Here is a 13221-nt window from a genome sequence, read left to right on the forward strand (position 1 = left end):
CTGGAAATAGATAGTAGGTATTGTAATATATCTTGATTGTATTTCTAGTATTTGGTTTTGGTTTTCACCAGGAATGTGTCTCGTCTTTATTTTCTTCAGGTGATTCACTCTCTTCTTTACAACTGATATAGTTAAACTTTGAAAACTGCATAAAATTTACCTACATGTGTGGGTGGCTGGGAATGTGAGACACATCTTTTAAATAGTATTGTGGATGTATTTTACACTTCAGTGAGTTCCAAACATATTGCATTGTACTAGTTATGCTAAATATTGTACTGGGTTTTTCAAAGGAGATACATTTCATGCTTATTGTCAACTGGAATCATATCTTCCTCTGGCAGAAATTATACTAGAATCTGCAGTAGCCATGCTTATTATAGTTAACCACATACAGGCATTAATACACAAGGAAGAGAGGCTCCTTAACATTTGGAAAGCCAAGAAGAGAGTGGATATGTAAATAACACATTTTTGATTCATACTATAGACCAAATAATTGTTTTGATGCAGACAGAAGCACCAGGGAATTGGCTTATTAAAAATGTCATCCAAAAACTAGCATAAAAGTAGTATGAATGAAATTAGGTATTCATTCATTCCCTAGTTTTGCTTATTTTGAATACTTTTAATAAGAGAAAAAGAATTTTCAGAAGTATAGAAGATATTTTTAATACTGTAGGTATCCACAGCAGCTTTAACTTGTAATTGAATCCAAAGAGCATCTTTAGTACTGAGTATTGATATTCATCTTCCCAAGTGATGGTGTCCACATACAGTGCCATTCTGCTTTAGGTATGGCTGTCCTGGATTGCTTGGCTGGGATTCTTACACTGCCATTTGAGCTCAGGAGGGAAGGCATCTGTACACAGAGTGGTGCTTATGTACTTGATGACTATATAAGGGGAAAAAAAACTATTTCTCTCAGCTCTAAAGAGAATCTGAAGGAATAGGATTGGTCACAAGTTGGTTCTAATCCTCAAGCTCTTTTGATTTTGGGGTGAATACTGACTTAACAACCAACTCATACAATTCATTCTTCTTCTATGTGGTCACAGAAAAAAACAGTCCGTATGTTTTTTGAACATAATTTCTTTTTTCTAAAGACCCCTCAACTTTTTGACCCATTTAGAAAGAGATCCAAAAACCAGGTCTATGTTTTCATGGATTCATAGCAGACTGGCTACATTTGGTCATGTTCTATCTGGTCACAAATCTTCAATCCCTTCCTAAGAAATGTGAAAATTTCTTGCAAAATCCCATATCCTGATAATTGTTTCCTGGAATAGGAAAGGGTTTGAATCCCTCAAGCTGAGACTTGAATTCTACTAAAACTGTAATGTAATGGATTCACATACTGTGTCTTTAAGTAAGAGATGTTACAACTTTCTTATCCATATAAATAAAATCTATGCTGGTTTTAACCCAGTGAACAGCAAGTATTGGAGGTCTCAGGAGACCTGGAATCAGAAATGCCAGCTGTAGGAAGTATGATATTTGTATAAAAACACTCAAGCCTGATAACTGACAGAGATGTTCTTCTGAAAAAAAATTCAACTTCTGATAATGAAGAAGTTATAGAAATCAGTGCCTTTAGACCAGATTTGGCAGTGTCTGAGAATTTGTGGCTGAATATGTCATTAAATATGTTCTTTAATATTTTGTACAATTGTTTGTCTCATTTTCATTCAAGTAGTAATGCTGGATGAAGCTCAGATTGATTTCTTTTTATTCACAACTGTCTGACAGCCTTTGAATACAGACAATATTTTATGTAAATGGTTCATTAACCACTAACCGAATTACAGGCTTTGGCTCAAATTCTGGCATGTCCATTATTACAAAAATATCTTTCATAACATGAAGACAAAAGCAATGTCAAATCTAGAAGAAGGTACGCAAATAATTTTCAGATGGATCAGAAAACAAATATTTAATGGTGTTTCAAAACCCTGGTATTCTGTCCACAGAATTGAAAATCTTCCTTATCATTTTCAGTATCACTTTTTATAATTATAACTCTTTAAAATTTAGGAAAATTAAAAAAGCTAGTCTTTTGATTTCTATGTGTTTGATCACAAATAGTAAAAATAATATAATATTTCTATTCTGAAAGATGTACTGACTCCAATGTTATTTTTTTGCTTTTGTTTCATATGTAGCATTTCAACACCTCCAAACACCTGCTTTATTTTCATAGATCTTTTCTACTTTGAAAGATATACTCTTGCTTTTGATTTCAGAGTAAATATTTCTTTCAACCTGATTTGTAAATTAGTTCTTAAGCTGAGCAGAGGATAAGAAACCTTCTATTAACATATTTTCTTAGTAATTTGAAATCCAGTCTTTGAAAAAAAAAATATTCACATATTCAGCTGTGTTTCAGAATTCCATAAAATGGCTAAATTATTTATAAGGTTCTTTGTCATAAGCTTATTTAAAAGAATTTAAACTCTGAATGATCTAATTAGCTGTAACTGTTCGTTTTGTTAAATTTGATATAAAGTTTGTTATTCTCTTTTACATAATTATACTGTCAACAGTCTGATCTCTTACATTTTTATATGATGAAAGTAGCTATTAAGAAAGATCATTTTATCAAAGAGAGGCAAAAATGGAAAATGTTTTTGCAGTAATTTAACATACAAGGAAATTAATGTGGTTTTCTTACAGCTCTGTAGTAGAAAGCTTAAATTGTTTATCTAACACAAATATTATTGCATCATATTCAATATTATTTTTTTCTCCCTTGAACACTCTAAGGAGACTTTTGTGGGTACATTATCAGCGGCTTAGGTCTGTCTGGTTGTTGCTGATTTTTAAACTGTGTTTGTACTTTTGCAGATGTGCCATCAAATCCGTATGGAGTACAAGTTTTAGAGCTGTCACAAACCACTGCCAAAGTTTCCTTCAATAAACCAGATTCACATGGAGGTGTGCCCATTCACCACTACCAAGTGGATGTGAAAGAGGTAGCCTCGGAAACCTGGAAAATAGTTCGCTCCCATGGAGTTCAAAGTAAGTATACAAAAAATAAATTGAAGTATTTTGACTGAGATGAATTGTCCAAGGAAAATACTCTAAGTATTTTTTAACTGTTCTTTATTTGTCTTAGTCCAGTAGCTGTATCTCTTAGTACAGACCTCTCTACACCAGTTTGAAATAGTCCTGCAACTTTGTAAAAGTAAAATGTTCATTTAAAAAAAAAAATTTACAATTGTTATCCACTTTTCATGTCCAGCCAAAAGCCAGGTTTTGAACCTATACATTTCATAGAGAGTAGAAATGACATTGCATTTGAGAATGTGCATAATGTATGCAGCTAAATGAATAGTTTTAAGTAAGCTGTTATAACATATTTAATCCTGGGCACTAATTACTGATTTTGAGCTACTTAGTAACTTTCTACAGACTTGTTAATGTTCAAAATACCTGTTTCAAAAGCATATCATGTTTGTTCAATAAACATTAAATGCCCTCTAAAAGGGTGTTTACTTGCATGTCTCTTGGCAGAAAAGAGCATAAGCCTCCCCAAACAGACGAGAGTTCTTTAGGCCCCTGATGAGTTGGGGAGTTCATACAGAGTAATGTTAACTCTTGTATCTAAGTACACTTTTTGGTATTTTCAGTGCTCCTTAAGGCAGCCTCAACAGTTTTCTGATTAATACTTCACCACGTAAAGGGTGTTCCAGTGATCAGCAGAGTAACGGGAGACAAAATGTTGCAAATCTAATGTGTGTTCTCTCTTTCCCTTTCACGTACTATAATACAAAAATTCTACACTAAACTGAACATGTTCAAAATTACAGAATTATTTCAAAGAAACATATAACGAACATTTAATTAACATGTTCATAAAAAAACGTTTATAACTCCTTATCTTTTGTTTTTCTTATCTCAACACAGTAACTGTGTGTATAAATGTAATAATGTAAATCATAGTAACATTCATTTTATTCCAGTAAAGCTTGAATTTCTCTCAATACTAGAAGATCTAAAGAAGAATGTGCCTGCCCTCTATTTGCAGTGCAGGCACATTAATGGATATTGGCGCAATTCTGTTTTTTTTCATGCAATGTTGCAGATCAAGTTAGAGACTTTTATTCTCATAGCTACTTCCTTCAATGAATTTGCAATAATTGTTTTCTGATATGAACTATATCGAATAGTAAAACCTGAAGTGAGCAGTCTGCATAGTAGGGTGCAAATGAGTAAAAACCCAGTGACTATAGTCATTTAGTCAATTGCACATTTTGAATTTGATTTCATTGTAAAACCAGAAGAAACACATGTCCTCAGTGTTAAATTTGCAAAAAACATATTCACCTTACTTCTTATAAAAATTTCTTTCCTATTATTTCTGTTGTTGGGAAGTTTATTAAAATATTAATTGATTACAGTAGGAAAGATGTGTAATTTGACAGACCCTTGTTACTAGAGATGGCTGGGGCTGCCTTCTTCAAAAACTCACTTTCTTTTTGAAACATTCTTTCAACATTGGGTGTTGTTGCTCACTTCGGAGATTTCTGTATAACATGAATTGATCTTGGAATCATTTTGGTCCAAGACTTGTTTGAATTCTGTGGTTCTAAAATTGGAGTAGAGTGACAGATACAAATACCTGCAGTCTTTATGCAAATGTTATGACCATGAAGGAGATTGTGAGCATTTTGGATCTCTGCTGCCACTTCTACTCATATTAAACATTTATTTGGCAGAAAGCTGTATTACTTCCTGTATACTGTCATATTATTCCCCACATCCTCCTTTGTCTACTTTGCTCTCCTTTTTCACATGGACAATTTCAGGGGGTATACCATCTTGCAAGCATGTGATGTCCTCTTCATTTCATTGTCTCTTAATTGTCTGCTGAAAGATTTTGTTGAGAAAACAAAATAGGTGACACTTATGATTTTGGACATATTAAAGACACCTCTTAAAAGCATATGTTACCAAAAACTACTCCAAGTGACGACAAAAATGAGTAAATATGAATACAACCTGAAAAGCCATCTTTGTCTATAAAGAGCCATCTAGTAAATACATAAATATTGAAAGGGCAGTGGGCAATATTAAAAATTAATACTACATTCATAATTAATTCATTATGTTTTCTGAAATCTCTACTGATATACCCCTGTATAGAAAGATTGAGACTACATATCCTATATTTCTCTGAGTTGCTCTCTGAGCTATTTTAGAAATCAAAAACTACTTCAGATTGTCAAACATTTACTAAAGAGAAGACATGTTGTTTTCATAAATCTTATTAAGCTACATTATATAGTTGTATAGGGAGATCAAAAGTGACCTGGCTTCATTTATCATAAGTCCCTGCAGATATTCTATAATAAATTGAAAACTTGTTCTATTTGTGAAGTACTATAAGGCCAAACCAGAAAGCCAAAACATGTTAGCAAAGCACAAACGTAACAATCCAGAACAGAAAAAGCTTTTGCAAAATGGAAGTGTCAAATAAGAAAATTAGTGTCCTTTTTTATAAAGGAAATGTTGCTAAATTTAAATGGAATTCTTCTGGAATATTGAGCCTTTGCATGTTTCCTGGACATTCAGAAGGTTTTAGCAATTTTTCTAAAACATCCATTTAAAATTCTCTTCATTTATATTTTATCCTACTTACAGTGTTAAGATAACCTTGAGATACTCTCTTCAAAATCCCTATTTTCAATTCCTGAAATATTTTTCAAAGAAGCTTTTATTAGTGTGAAGGCGCTATTTTGTTTTCTTTTCTTTTGTTTTTTCCTTTCAGCTTTTTGAGCCATTTAGGATACTTTATTAAAGGATAATAACAGATACATGGTCTTGGGACAGTTTCTGATTGGGCTTAAGTAATGAGAATCACTTTCCTAGCATGCCTCAACATCATCTCAGCTAAGAGGAGGATATTTAGATTGCAATCAGTTTTCAGTATTACCATTTGTAGTTGGATCATCATAATTTCCACACTCAGGCAATATTCCTTAATGGAAACAAAACCACTTTTTCCATCTGTTCACATTTTAGGGACAGTTTATGGCTAAGATTCAGACATAAATGGTGTTTACACAGGAACAGATAACTGCTTGCACATCTCAAGTGGTGGTGCATACATAATGCATGGGCCATGATTTTTTCCTAGTATTAAGTGACAAAATATTCTGAAATTTTACAGGATGGTTATTTATCAGTCAGATTTAACTCAGGAGGGGTAAAACTGCAGACCTTTCTTGCCACAATGTACAAAATGTGCAAATTCCAAAAAACACCATAAAGGGAAACAGACATAAAAATTTACATGCAGGAAAATGTTGTGCCTGGAAGACTGTTAGAATTCCAATACAGGGATTTTCAAGGCTAAACTGTCTTCTGCTTCCTCTCTACTGTGACTTAAAAGAATAATGTAGTCTTCACACCGCAACAAAGAACCATAAATTGATAAAATTAATGAAAAATGCTTTTTAAAATTAAACGAGCCTCACAGAAATGTGGCTACAGAAGCAAGTTTATAAATTAAGCATTAATAGGTGATTAATAGGTGTTTCAAAAACTTCTTGAGCAGAATTGCTCCTAGTGCTAGCAAGTTATTAATTTTCATTTGGTTATGATCCAATAGCTATGTATAAAACCTTTTACAACTAAGAATATAATTGTTTTATTTATATGAAAACCACAATAGATGCTTATCAAAGTTGTTAGGTATTCTTTTGTAATCAAACATCCAGTAAATACAAATAAGTTTAATCAGGATGATTAAGCAGTATGAAGTAGATTCTATGCAAAAGCAGTCTACAATTCTCTTCATTTGCCATTTTCTTCAAAAAAATTCCTCTAAAGGTGACTTTTGTCTCAAACTTTACTATTTTGAGCTGTTTTCAGGTAAGGAGAAAATTCTAGTCTTGGAGCTGTAACCAGGAATATCTATTTCCTTGTTTTCTCCCCTTTGTCTTTTATAATGAAGAAGATTTCATTTGAAAGTCTGTGCTGATTGCAGCTATTGAAGCAGAGCACAGAGAGTGAAGCAATCATCTGATACACCAATTTATGTCTATTAAGGGATTTAAAATCATCATCAACACTCTCATAATTCAGCAAGAGATCAGGAATCAAATGGCAGTGAGATTTTTCCTCACTTTTTAGGTCCTCCTCTGAATATGAAAATAGTTTTGTTGAAGGCTACCAGCAAATCCAACTTTACAGTGAAGTTCTCTGTGGACCGGAGTCCCAAGGGGAGTGGGTGAGCAGGGAACAGTCCCCTCAGGGCCCAGACATTTATGATTCTGTCAGAAGTGAAAAGAAAACCACTAATCTTGAAGTAGCAGAAATGTAGTAGTTGAAAGATTAATTCTCCAAGGAGAGTTTGCATCCTCTCACCCAGGGAGGTGGTAAATCCCTGAGTGTGGGAAGGTGCCCATCCACCATCAGCAAGTGAATAACCAGGGGTTTTGAGCATTTGCCAGCCTTTCTTTCTTCTGTAGGCACAAAGAAACCAGTGACAAGGTGTAAGATACCTGTGCTGGGAAAAAATCACCTTATCACAATCCTCTGTGCAATTTTGTTTTTGAAAAAAGGACATTAACTAATGTGTTTCTGTCTAATCAACAAAGAATTAATAAGAAAAAGCCTCCTTTATTTTTTCTGTTTTGTGCAATATTGACTTTTCCAAGGAAGAAACAAGATAGAGTCTCTGAAATTCAGTTCTTCACATTCAGTCCCTCAGAAAGTACCACTGGTTTAACTCTAATACAGAAGCCATCAAGGTCTTGTTTTGTCTTGATATCATTAGTAATTCTGGTTTACAGGGAGCAGATAATGCATTTGTAAAAATTAGCTTTTACACAAATCCAAACCACTGTGGAAGTGGGCTTGAAACCTGAAAAATGTGCACTCTCTGAAAACATTTGAATGTCTTCAACAGGAATACAAAACACTTTATTTCCTTTGTTCTTCAATTTACAGGTAGACAGATAAAGATTTTTTTTTTTTTTCAGAGCATTATATATTTCTGAGTGAAATACCAAGAAAAAGCAGTCTCTGCATTTCTAGTACTACTCAATTTGCTGGTGATAGAACAACATGAGGAATACATTAAACATATTCAGATTACTGTGGAATTTCACCTCTGGCATAGGTGGATGGCTTGCAGTCTTAGAGAAGAGAGATGCACATTTGGGAATTTGCGGAGCCAGTACACACACCCACACATCCACACACACCCCCCACCTTTGCTTCCTCTAAACTACTTGTGTTTGGAAATTCTCAGATTCCAGATCAGAGTTTCTTTTTTTTCCTATTTCTAGGTATTTTTCTTGTGAATTTTTTAGGCAAAAATTTAAATTAATTAATTTTTTAATTTTTAAAATTCAATCATTTATGTCTCCTATAAAAACTTAATAAATTTGGAAGACTTATTGAAGCAAGACTTCTCATTCATTGAGTTTAGAGACATTTGAGGAAGATTCTAGTTTTCCTGAGTTTCTAATGCTAATGTATAATGCCTAGATAATTTAGAATTTCTTGAATCAGGAACAATTATATCAGCGTGAAATGACTGGATCATAAAAATCAGAAATGTCTCATCTCATTTATTTTTCTGTGAAACAAAAACCCAAACAGAAAAAAACATAAAAGCCCCCAAACCAAATCAACCAAACACAGACCCCCTAAAAAATGCAAACCAAGCCAAGCAACACCACAAGCTCAAAGTCTCTGAACTTCAGTGGCATATATAAGTCTTGGCATTTTTTTTCACGAGATATTCTGTTGAGTTTCAACCCTTGTAGTGAAATTATCCCTGGAATTATAATTTAGCTCTTACAGGATACTAGTATAAAATAATTTCTACAATAGACAAATTATATAAGCTAAAGTTATACATACATTTCCAAACTTTGGAGTAGAAAAAAGAAAGGTGAAGAAAATCAACCTGTTATACAAGATGTTTTTTGAATCTATATCTATGTTTTGTATTTCAGTGGTCAAGAAAGTTTTTTTAATATTAGAGATTCTTCTTTGGATGGCAGAAAGCAGAAACTTTACAAATAATGTGCCAAGTATAATACTATTCAATAGTAAAAGTGTTACTTGTAAATATATTTCATGCAGTGATATCAAAATATACCAAAGGTAATTTATCAACATATGTTTATGTTTCTTTAGTGACTATTTTATTGACGGAGACAATAATTTTTGAAATCTTGTGATAACATAATCAGACTATGAACAAGAAGAAGTCAAATATGTTTTTTACAATTTTCCATTTTAAGGCAAAATGAAAGGATGAAAAATATTTCTAGCTAAGAAATGTTGAAATATTTATTCTTTCTGGAAGAAAAGACAGGTGAACAAGTTGCATTATATTACTTTTCTGAAAAATAAACACAGCATAAGGAAAATGGAAATATATGGAAATCGAAGAACAATAAATTTAAGATTTTAGTTTCAGCTAATAAGGAGTTATCCAGTTACAAGCACTAATGCAAATACTTGCTTTCAACATAACTTCAGTTTTTTCTCTCTGGGTTTTAACAACTTATAGCTCAAATCTGAAATAGCTAATTCTTTGTAATTTCACATTCAAATCTCAGCAGGTTCTGTTTACTTCCTTTTTCATCTGAGTACACTACATTTAATGTACTTAATGAAATTCTAGAATAATTTAGCTTCCTAAATTCCTAAAGGTCCCAAAAGGATCCTTGTCAACATCAGTTCCAACTCCCCCAGATTGCAGCAGGGCCAAATTCCAAGTTTTGCTAGCGCTTTGCCCTGACTTATAAATGTCTCTGTGGATGGAAATTCCATATTTAGCAGTTTGTTTGTGAAATTAGTGGTTTTTTTCAAACCAGGTCCTGTCTCTATTATTTTATTCACATACATTTAACTGGGTTTTAAAATGCATTACAGAAGATAAGAGTTTTCTCTTACCCAAGGCATGTTCTTAAATTACTGTGCTGTGTGGTCTGCCTAGTACTGCTGCTCCTTTTACTACACATGTCCTTAGCGTTAGAGAAGGTTATGTACATTCCCGTGTTGATGAGGTAATCAAAACTTGAAATCCTCTCCCTCTGTATTGTGCTATTTAGTTTTGAATTGGCTATACTAATGAGAAGGTACTGATGATGTAGGCAACTCACAATAAAAGTTCTTAGTAAAAAGACCCCAAAAAACCAGTAAATTTTAAAAAAGGTAATTCCATTTCCTCTTCTACATTTATATATATATATATATATATATATTTATATATGTATATATATTTATATATATTTATATTAATATTTAACATTCCAAACTCTGAAATGGTGTGATGTGTTTTGGTTTTTTTGGGAGAGGGCAGGTGGTTAGCGTTTTGGGGGATTTTGTTTTTGTCTGTGCAGATGAGGTTTTTGGGTAAAACTACTAAACTTCATTTTCTGTCCTTAAGCAGGACATTTTGGTGGACATCATATAAACAGACATTCTTTCAGAAGACTTCAAAATTTTATTGAATCATAGAATTATAGACTGGTTTGGGTTGAAAGGGATCTTAAAGCTCATCTCATTCCAAACCCTCTGCCACAGGCAGGGACACCTTCCACTAGACCAGGTATCTCAGAGCCCCATCCAGCCTGGCCTTGGACACTTCGAGGGATGGGGTGTCCACAGCTTCTCTAGGAGACTTGTGCCAGGGTCTCACTGTCCTCATAGGGAAGAACTTCTGCATAGATTTTACCTGAGATTTCAGAAACACCACTATGGCAGAAGATATTCTTTCCTATTATAAAACAAAGCAATTGCTATCTCTTATTATTGAAATTGAGAGGAAATTTAATAGACAGATTAGTGAATTCACATGAATTACCTCTTAGGTTGCAGATTTTGTATTTACTGCTTCTTTTGTACTAAAGTGTGAAAGTACGTACCCCACTGATTACTGAAACAGTTTCCAGAGTAACAATACTTAACCATTAAACCAGGAAGACTTTCAAATAGATTCCTGAGAGATACAAATCACATATAATTAAACAATTTTCCTAATAAGTATAATGATTAAGGAGAATATATCTGTATAATTTGTAGATCAAACAGAGATAAACTGCAAATAGCTTGGTAGGCTAAGTCAGCACTCAAAATTACTTTCAGAGTTGAAAATCTTCAAGGCAAAATTCATTAATTTCTACTGCAAGCTGCAAAAGCAGAAGGAAAAATGCCTTCATCAGCCTGTCCCAGGGGGAAAATACATCTTGAAACATTTAATTTCTTGTCATATCTGTCAAATTTGACTCGCTATGGCATGAATTGTGATCACATTCAGTTCAACAATAACAGTTAATATTCATGAGGAGTGTTTATGCCTTCTGGAATACTATGTATGTGCACCACAAATCTAGAAGTACCTGAAGACTCAGAGGTCTTTGTCAAATGATGGCATAAGCCATTCAGAAAAAAAAATCTGTGTTGTGAATTGAGCTTTAGGATATGGTTCTTCATTTGACATGACTGTTAGGCAGGCAGTTTAAGAACAGCAAACTCATGGATCAAAAACCCCTATAGAGCTAGACCCCAAAAATATATTGTTGCTTTATACCCAACTCTTTTTTATTATGTCATATTTATTATCACATTGTCAAATTGACTAAAATTAGTGTTTTCATTTAAGAAATTGTCCATTTTTAATAGGCAATAATTGTTAATATTTTCAAAAAAAATTTGGGGATCATTCCTCTTATCACTTAATATACTAATGATACTAGTGATAAGCCTAAACTCTTGTTTTTTCAAAATAAACTGAGTACTTAGTTTGATTCAAAAATAGTTATCTTAACTTAAAACCTGCTTTGAAATTACAAAAAGGCAGGAATTGCATATATATATCTATACATATACTATTAAGCTATAGTGTTGTAAGACCTGATACAAATCATATGAATAAAAAGTGCTTGATTTTTTTTTTAATCTTAATTCTTGGCATAAAATTGCATTATGCCATTTGCCAATAAAATTTTCAATGGAAAGTTGTCATAAAAAAAAAAAAGTTAAAAAATTAATGCAGTTTTATAACTACTATAGTCTATAAATAAATGTGAGGACAAAGACCACTTTTTATCTAATTTATTTTGTGTATTTGCCTGCATGTAAGAAAGTTATTCAGCTCTTTAATTCTGTCTCTATACTAATTTTGGCCTTCATCCAAATCTTTGCTGTAAAAGTCTCTTGTGGTTGAAAAGGTTGAACTGTAAATAAATGTCGTGAATGAAATCATATGGATGGATTAGAGAGACTGGAAAGTGAGAAGTGTAAAGGGAAAATGATGTTTAAACATTTCAGGTTTTTATACAGACCTGAAATATCAGGAGAATGAGATGTACTTTTCACATTTAAAGGTGAATAAAATGTCATGAGAAGTGAAGAGAATCCAGACAATTTACTGCACAGCATGAGTTCATAACTAAAAGCAACTGAGTTTTATGCAGATATAACCACTGTATGAACTTACTCTTTTTTCCTTGTAATTGCATTTGGTCAACCAGTCAAAGCTCATTGCTTTGTGCTTTATGATTTTCTTAAGACACAGACCTAAAAATCTGTAGGAACAAATGGAAGATTGCAAGAGTATGTAATAAATATTTTAATAAGAAATTAAATGGAGAATCAGTCATTCCAAATGTATTTCACCTGGTGCTGTTGTGATAACTCTGGTCTATTTTCTATTTAGACCTTTCAGGCTTTTCATAACTGCAGACTCTCAAGTAAATTTATGGTGAACAGCTGATCTGATCTAAAGGTCTTGCTGATGTGGCTTGTAAAGGTAAATCTTGTTAAGCAAAGAGTGATGCAGTGCAGTATTGGGTATGAATAACTGATAGATGAGACACATGGTGCAGCTGCAAATTTTGCCTTTCAAGTGTATTGTATTCAACCACATTTATTGTACATTGCTTGTCTACTTAGAGAAGGATAAGGGACATTTATGGAATATTTATGTGTATATAAACTTCTGCTGCACTTTGTAATACAAAATAGAGAAGTGCTCCAGGATGACAGAGTAGTATTCTTTAAGTATTTTCAAGGTCATTGAAAGACAGAGTGGTTATGAATAGAGCTCTCCTTCAGCCACACACAAGAATGAGCAACAGAACAATAGCATGGCCCTATCTGTATTACATTTCACAATATCTTTAAAATAATCTCTTTTTATGACTTTTTTTCTGTCTTCCCATTTATTTCTTATTCGTAAGAAATAAATTA

The 13221-nt window shown here is 33.0% G+C and overlaps 1 protein-coding gene across 1 annotated transcript in view; it reads left to right on the plus strand.

The window, feature by feature from the left end:
- Nucleotides 1-13221, plus strand: part of NCAM2 (neural cell adhesion molecule 2) — a 171229-nt gene that overhangs the window by 104525 nt on the left and 53483 nt on the right. Inside the window, exon 12 of the mRNA XM_041469268.1 lies at nt 2845-3018. Within this exon, the coding sequence (XP_041325202.1) occupies nt 2845-3018 (174 nt within the window). The remainder of the gene's footprint in view (nt 1-2844; nt 3019-13221) is intronic.

The sequence above is a fragment of the Pyrgilauda ruficollis genome, unplaced genomic scaffold (assembly GCF_017590135.1).
Source record: "Pyrgilauda ruficollis isolate IOZ18807 unplaced genomic scaffold, ASM1759013v1 scaffold102, whole genome shotgun sequence".
Taxonomy (NCBI): Eukaryota; Metazoa; Chordata; class Aves; order Passeriformes; family Passeridae; genus Pyrgilauda; species Pyrgilauda ruficollis.